This window comes from Saccostrea cucullata, unplaced genomic scaffold, assembly GCF_032062105.1.
Source record: "Saccostrea cucullata isolate Sc308-1 unplaced genomic scaffold, CSIRO_AGI_Scuc_v1 ctg5556, whole genome shotgun sequence".
Classification (NCBI taxonomy): domain Eukaryota; kingdom Metazoa; phylum Mollusca; class Bivalvia; order Ostreida; family Ostreidae; genus Saccostrea; species Saccostrea cuccullata.
The window spans coordinates 42,536-50,944 of record NW_026932759.1 but is presented as its reverse complement, the minus strand read 5'-3'; the positions used below and the strand labels follow the sequence as shown (position 1 = coordinate 50,944).

General features: G+C 36.8%; 1 protein-coding gene and 1 long non-coding RNA gene across 2 annotated transcripts; both read left to right on the top strand.

The window, feature by feature from the left end:
* The first annotated feature begins 210 nt into the window (after positions 1 to 210).
* On the top strand, positions 211 to 845 carry LOC134236031 (uncharacterized). Its single transcript, XR_009985522.1, has 2 exons — positions 211 to 259; positions 630 to 845. It is a non-coding gene; the product is annotated as an uncharacterized LOC134236031 (long non-coding RNA).
* A 2,482-nt stretch (positions 846 to 3,327) lies between these two features.
* Positions 3,328 to 7,834, top strand: LOC134236029 (uncharacterized protein K02A2.6-like). The gene is made up of 3 exons (XM_062718208.1): positions 3,328 to 3,376; positions 3,594 to 5,186; positions 6,642 to 7,834. Exons 1-3 carry the CDS (start codon positions 3,328 to 3,330, stop codon positions 7,832 to 7,834), a joined length of 2,835 nt encoding a protein of 944 aa, XP_062574192.1.
* The last annotated feature ends 575 nt before the right edge of the window (positions 7,835 to 8,409 follow it).

Genomic DNA, 8,409 nt, shown 5'->3' with positions numbered 1-8,409 from the left:
AGAAGTCAGTATTGTTAAAAAACTTATAAGTGACATGTTTTTTTAACAATACTGACTCCTTCAAATTACCATAGCTAAATTTACAAATTTAATCAAAATTGTTAATAAATTCTACAAAAATTTTTAAATAGATCAAACTATCTACTTTATTTTTATTTTTATTTTCATCATGTTACAGATCTTATGGAAATATGTGATCCTTGGCTAATTAAGTGTCATCTGCAGTGTTACAAAATAATATTGGATTTATATTAATAAGGTAATTAGGGACAAAACTGACTTAAAAACAATGGAATAAGATGTAAAAAAGTATTTTTCCAAAAAAAACTTTATCCTCTGTCTTAACTCTTGAACAGTTAGTGCCGAGTCATTGTATTTCACATGTTTATTTCCTTTTCTTTAACCCCATGATATTTGCCTTAGAGTGTGGCCTATATTTAGTGTGTCCAGATTAATGAGGCCAACTGTATATGCATTTATTTAAAAAAAAATCATGACGTTATATGAAAAAGGTATCTCAGAAGTGTCTTATATTCATTCAGACATAGTCATACTATGTTTGCAGTGTAAGAAAGAAGGAAAACATATATTTTCGTTCTTATTGTATTAAAATAATTTGTTCTTTTCAGAAAAAGAACTACCAGAAGGAGAGAGTAAAGAGGAACAGACATATCACACCATAAGACCGGCTTCAAAATCTGAATATACAGAATGAATTTTGCTCACTGCAGCTCCTTGTGAAGGAACACCTTTGTTGTATTGACATAAAAACAACGGAATTGTTAGGATCTTTGAACATGACACAACTGGCTGCATGCGATGGCAATTAAAAATGCATACATGTTTTGTTAGCCAATTAGACAACAAGCAAAATAGCAAATTTATCCTATTACCGTACATGTACTAGATGTATTCACTTTATTTTGTTGATCTACATCGTGAGTTTAAAAATTGCACACCATCATATACAGTTTATGGTGGGATTCCTCTAACTTTTATGAATCTGTTTGCAAAATCTATACTTTAAAGTTACAAATTCTTACCTTTAATACATTATACGTTTTTTTTTAGCTCTACTGGTCAGAGACCAGAAGAGCTTATGCGATAGTAATGCGTCCGGCGTCCGTCCGTCTGTCTGTCTGTCTGTAAACAATTTTTTCAAAAGGCTACTCCTCCTACAGTTTAGGTCCGATTTCAATATAACTTGGCACACAGGCAGACTACACTAAAGGTGCAGTCACACGATACGATTTTTCATCCAATTTTCATTCGACTTGCTCAGGTAAGTCGGATGGAGTCGATTGGTCGGGTGGTCACACGATCCGATTTTACATTCGATTTACAAACGATTTTCAGCAAGAAATGAACAGGTACTTGTTATTACTTTTTAGAAAGATGTTCAAAGACGTCTCTGTTCTGTCGGGATAAAAAGAATGGGAAGAAAAATCCCATCAATTTAATATTACGTCATTTTACCCCATTATGACGTTGGTGTTGACGTAGTGTACACGGTACACATGTCAATGATCACTCGAAAGTAGATGATCAATCGAAGTTTATTACCTACTAATTCGGCAAAAAAAATCTGCAATATATTTTGGTCTACCAGCAAAAGTGAATAATATGCATCACAAAAGTTAACTTTGTATGATAGGCTAGCCGTTGGTGAAAAAAGAATAAATGAATAGGTGAGAAACGGTTTAGAAGACGCTCTTTAAGAGTTGATAAAAACGGAACAAAATTAATATTTTGTAGTTCCTTAAAGGATAGACTTTTTCTTATATTATATAATTAAAAGTAATGAATTAATTTTAAAAAGTATAAGTTCTACTGAGAGTATGTAAATTAACTGATTATTGAAATGTTATAAGGAAACTACTGCTGATTATTGTAGAAAAAAAATTGTGTAAGAGAAATAAGAGTTCCCCTCCCAAATCATTGACATCGGAAGCAAATTAAAGGGGGCCGGGCTAAGTGAAAGAGAAAAAAATCAAACTTACAAGAAAATCTTGGTCAACAAGCAAAAAAATGTGTCCACTGGTCAATTACGGAAATATTTTTTGTATGCATGTACTAGCAATTTTTTTCCTTTCCACACAATGTTTTTGGGTTTAGGAGTTTTCTTTTTATTTCATCACATAGGTGTATTTATATATAAAAAATTAAAAACTGTTTTTATTTTACATATTTTTTTTTTAATTTCGTGTCGCGGGAGATGTCATTGTGACGTCACGATTTTCTTCAGAAAGTCGATTGAAAATCTTACGGCCATCCGATTCCCAAACGACTTTCGACTTGGGTGGTCACACGGTAAGATTTTAGTCGAAAGCAAATCGGATTGAAAATCTGATGAAAAGTCGCATCGTGTGACCGCACCTTAAGATACATAATTCCGTGCATCAGTTTTTGATTTCGATGAACGGTGTTTCCATGGTTACTAAAAATAGAAATTTCTGTGAAATTCTTTCAAAATGCTACTCCTCCTACAGTTTTGGTCTGATTTCAATATAACTTAACACACAAGTAGACTACACTAAGATACATAATTCTGTGCGTCGATTTTTGATTTCAATGAACAGTGTTGCCATGGTTACTAGAAATAAAAATTTCTGTGAAATTCTTTCAAAATGCTACTCCTCCTACAGTTTTGGTCCGATTTCAATATAACTTGGCACACAAGTAGACTATACAAGATACATAATTCTGTGCATCGGTTTTTGATGTCGACGAACGATGTTGCCGTGGTTACTAAAAATAGAAATTTCTGTGAAATTCTTTCAAAATGCTACTCCTCCTACAGTTTTGGTCCGATTTCAATATAACTTGGCACACAAGTAGACTATACTAAGATACATAATTCTGTGCATCGGTTTTTGATGTCGACGAACGATGTTGCCGTGGTTACTAAAAATAGAAATTTCTGTGAAATTGTTTTAAAATGCTACTCCTCCTACAGTTTTTGGTCCGATTTCAATATAAATTGGCACACAAGTAGACTACATTAAGATACATAAATTTGTTGATCGGTTTTTGATTTCGACGAATGGTGTTGCCGTGGTTACTAAAAATAGAAATATCATGAAACTCTTTTAAAATGCTACTCCTACTACAGTTTTGGTACGATTTCAATATAACTTGGTGTGATGTATTCCGGATCTTTTGTATCTTTCGTTAACAGTTTTATATATTAGGATGTACTGCGCATGAATATTGAATAAAGCAGTTCCGTTATGGCTGACCCACGTGTTGGATGGTGATTTTTACAACACAACATTTCGGCGATGAGGATGGTAGTTTAGAGTCGACAAACATACAGATTGATACAATATGGGTGAAAAAGAAAACGCTGCACAAATAATACAGGTCAGATCGATCGGTAAGATTGGATTTTTCGACGAATCACTCGAGACATGGGATGTTTACACAGAACGGGTCGACCTCTATTTTAAGGCAAACGGGGTTTCTGAAGATTTATTAGTGCCGTCATTCTTAGTTGTTATAGGATCTAAAACCTACGGGCTATTAAAGAATATTGTTGCACCTACTAAGCCTGCAAATCTCACTTACCAACAGATTCTTGAACATTTGAATAGACATCTGTGTCCAAAGCCCTCTGTTATTGCGGAGCGATTCAGATTCCACAAACGAGAACAACGATCAAGTGAAAGTGTGTTGTCATATGTGGCGGAACTCAGAAAACTGTCCATACATTGCAATTTTGGAGAGACTCAATGACACTATACGAGACCGGTTTGTGTGTGGTATTAACAGCGAATCTGTCCAAAAAAAATTACTTGCTGAGCCAGCACTAACACTAGATTCTGCAGTGAAAATTGCGCATGCAATGGAAACCGCAGGACGAGATGCGACAGAGCTTCGAGAGCAAAGAAACACCGGTACAGTTCACAAGGTAAATCTTAATGGTAGGCCTAGCCAGAAATCAAAATCTCGATTCTCGACAAAACCTCAGGCACAGAAGATGATGCCAGCCCCAGCACAACGTGCACACAAGGACTGCTGGAGATGCGGAGGGGAACACAGCATCATGAACTGTAAACATATAAACAGTATTTGTCGTTACTGTTCGAAGAAAGGTCACATAGAGAGAGCATGTTTAAAGAAAAAGAAGGACACGGAGAGAAGGACTGGGAAAAAGGTGAACTTCCTAAATGACAATGACGAGCATGATGAACATCAGTTTGAACCTATGTTACATGTGCATACTGTAAACAATAAGAACAAAGTTGACCCAATTATCCTAAAGCTGAGGATCAAAGGTCAACCTATTAACATGGAGCTAGATACTGGATCGTCTGTATCTATCATACCCGAGACGTTCTATCAACAATATCTCAGTGACGTACCACTTCAGGGGACCAAAATAAAACTCGAGACTTTTACGGGTGAGAATATTAGTCCTCTAGGAACAGTGCATGTACCAGTGACGTTGAATCGGCAACAGGGAAACATGGATCTAGTAGTAGTGAGACAAAAAGGACCCGCACTCTTTGGTCCTGATGGACTATCACAGTCTAAAGTGAACTGGCATGAAGTGAAAGTGTTAAAGCTACAACAGACTACACAGAAAACTGACACTATGTTAAAGGAAATTCTCAACAAACATCAAGCCATTTTCAGATCCGAGATTGGAAAACTGGAAGGAATTACAGCTTCATTGTACCTGGAAGATAGTGCTCAACCAAAATTCTATAAGGCTAGACCCGTACCTTATTCCCTAAAGCCAAAAGTCGAGGAAGAACTTAAACGCTTGGAAAAAGAGGGCATAATCAAGTCAGTTACTCACAGTAAAATGGCCTCACCTGTTGTTCCTGTAGTGAAGAAAAATGGTCAAGTACGTCTGTGTGGAGACTACAAGGTAACCATCAATCCAGTGATGAAGGTGGACCAGTATCCGTTACCTCGAATTCAGGATATATTTGCATCACTAGCAGGAGGAAGAAAGTTTTCTAAGATAGACTTGACACAAGGCTACAACCAGATGCAAGTAGATGAGTCGTCCAGAGAACTAATGACAATCAATACACACATGGGCTTATTCCAGTACACACGTCTACAGTTTGGTGTTGCTGCTGCCCCAGCTATATGGCAACGTGCCATGGACCAAGTGTTACAAGGGATACCGTTCACATCATGTGTCTTAGATGACATGATCATAACCGGGACAAGTTTGGCTTTCCAGAAAGCCTGAAATGTCATCTCTTTGGTATCAATAATGTCAAAGAAATAAAACAGAAAGGGAGATATTTTAATGCAATGAATAATTACACCTGAAGTTCCCAAATGACTTATTCAGCAAACTCCACAGTAAGGTTCGCAGTTTCTTTTGGCCGCAGTATATATATGGAAAGCATGGACGTCTGCGAGAGCACCCAAGGCGATTTTTGGTGAAATTTCATTCTAGCGGTCTTTGTGGTTCTGGGTGTTTACAATTTACTTAAATTCAAATACTTTCCTTGAACTTTTTATATTTTCTTAACACAATACGGAATTATCAACAATAATTATCATTCATTTAAAAGCAGCTAATCATTAAAGTTTGACAGAAATTAATTTAATAAATCCAATTACAAACTAAAAAATTAACATAAAATTAGCGTTGACCTATCTTTCATTTTTTGCAGAATCTATATTGTAAGCTTGTTCTTTTGTGCGAGAACCAGTTTTCCCTCGTCCCGTCAACAAATCTATATATAGAAATCACGTCATTGTTGTCAATTCTCTTTGTGTGGCTTACCCATTTAATAAGGCATAGTACTGAGGATCAATATATATACGACACACCGAAACTATAGGTATTTATAAGCATCGTACTTCTTTTTCTAAATTTTCCTTGGCTTTCAAATACGCCTAAACCGAAAGTAGATCACACACTCCTAAGCTAGTTCTTCTAAAAGAAAACCAGTTTACAGGCTACTTGGAACTCTGTAAAACATCGAGGACTCCCGAAAGATTAATGGAGGCTTACACTAGGACTTCACTTCCGGCATACAATCTTAATGTGTCATCTCCCGAGGGAGATGACAAAAACAGATGAAGAGCACCTTGCGAACCTTGATGCAGTTTTAGAATGATTAGAAAAGTTTGGTCTACGAGCTAACATGGACAAGTGCGACTTCTTTAAACAACAAGTGTCATACTGTGGTCACATGATATCTAGGGCTGTGTATTGAGCCAAAATTTTCGATACGATACGATACAATATTTTTTAAAGCGATATGCAATATATTGGATTCTAAAAGAAGTCTATTAGAAAAGGCTTCTAAATCATTTTAATGCATACATTTCATAACAATTAACTGTTTCATTACCCATTTTAAAGTTCTTGTCTCATTTTCTTTAAAAATAACACTTCAATTAAAACTTTTGATGACAGTTAAATCAACATGTTCAAATAAATTTCTCTTTTTATTTTGTAATATTGATAAAAACTTTATTTCCTTAGAAATTATATAATTATTGAACTTTTTAATTCAAAAAAGTAAAATATAATCTTTGTTGATTGAAATTCCCATCTTTTAAACAGAACTTGAAGAAAAAGTGTCTGTCCGATACGTATTGGAAGTTATTTTTCGATACGATATTTTTCTTGAATATCGATACGTATCGATATATTGATACAGCCCTAATGATATCAGAGGAAAGACTGAAGAAGTCACCAGACAAGGTCAACGCTGTACTTAATGCGCCTAGACCAGAGAACTTACAGCAACGCCGATCATTCTTAGTTAATTACTACCGTTCATTCTTACCAAACCTGTCAACAGTCCTGGGTCCACTGAATAAACTTCTGCAGGGAGATAAAACATGGAAATGGAAAAAACAGTCTGAGCAGGCCTTCACAGAAGTTAAGGAAATGATGACGTCAGAACAAGATCTCTGTCATTATGACCCAAACAAGCCAGTCAAGCTAGCCTGCGATGTTTCTCCGTATGGAATTGGTAGTGTTCTTTCCCATGTAATGGATGATGGAACTGAACGACCAATAGCGCTTGCTTCCAGATCACTTACCAAGGCTGAAAAAGCATACTCTCAAATTGACAAGGAAGCCTTAGCTTTGTATTGGGGAGTAGTTAAATTTCATACTTACCTGTATGGACGTCGTTTCACATTAGTCACAGACCACAAGCCGTTGGTTAGCATCCTGAACCCTAGTGCTGGAATACCTGCCATGACAGGTGCACGACTGCAGAGGTATGCGCTATATCTGGCTGGACATACTTACGACATAGAATACAGAAACACCAAATATTATTGTAATGCTGATGGACTTAGCAGACTACCACTTTCAGTGACAGCATCAGATTATGAAGACACAGCAACAGTATTTTACAATACTCAAATGGATCAACTACCTGTTACTAGTGCACAAGACAAGCTTGGAACTCAAAAAGATAATGTCTTATCACATATATTGGACTGTGTTTCCAAGGGACACAATGACTTACCTGCAGATGACGAGAGATTTCGTCTTTACAGTAACAGATTTAAGGAACTTACCTGTCACCAGAATTGCTTGATGTGGGGAAATCGTGTTGTTGTACCAGAAAAACTAAGAGACAGAGTTTTACAAGATTTACATGAGGGTCACATTGGGATCGTCAAAATGAAGTCTATCGCAAGATCATATGTGTGGTGGCCGAAAATTGATCAAGATATCGAAAACTTGTGTTCCAGTTGCAGTGGTTGCCAGCACCATAGTAACATGCCAAACGCTGCTCCCGTGCATCCCTGGGATTGGCCGAAGGAACCCTGGGACCGCCTACACATAGACTTTGCCAGGCCATTCATGAACTCTAGTTCTTACTCATCGTAGATGCGCATTCTAAATGGTTAGAGATCTTTCTAATGAAAACAACAACGGCAACACTTACCATTGAGAATTTTATTTTCACAACTTGGACTTCCGAAGGTGATAGTGTCAGGACCCCAGTTCATTTCTGAGGAATTTCGGTTATTTCTTGCACAAAATGGCATCAAACATATTACCTCTGCCCCGTATCACCCTCGTACGAATGGGCAAGCAGAACGACTTGTTCAAGTATTCAAAGAGGCAATGAAGAGCTCTAAGGGAGACCAAACATCCATGCAACAAAAGCTGAGCACATTTTTATTCAAATACCGTACTACACCACATTCGTTAACGAACGAAACACCTGCGAAGTTGCTGTTGGGAAGAAACTTGCGAACAAGGTTGGACATCATTAAACCAAACTTAAATGATACAGTATTGTCAGGACAAGACCAGATGAAATTTTCCATACGCTCTAATGTTAGAGAATTTAAGGAAGGAGAGAAAGTTATGGCCAGAGATTACAGGAAAGCAGAACGCAGTTGGATACCCGGTGAGATACACTCTCGTACTGGACCGCTTTCTTACACAGTTGACAC

Bases quoted from the DNA above. Each gene is read 5' to 3' on its own strand.
- LOC134236029 (XM_062718208.1), top strand. From the start codon at position 3,328: ATGGGTGAAAAAGAAAACGCTGCACAAATAATACAGGTCAGATCGATC. The intron at 3,377-3,593 runs GTAAGATTGGAT...ACATTTGAATAG, and splicing joins AATACAGGTCAGATCGATCG to ACATCTGTGTCCAAAGCCCT. The intron at 5,187-6,641 runs GTTTGGCTTTCC...ATATTGATACAG, and splicing joins CATGATCATAACCGGGACAA to CCCTAATGATATCAGAGGAA.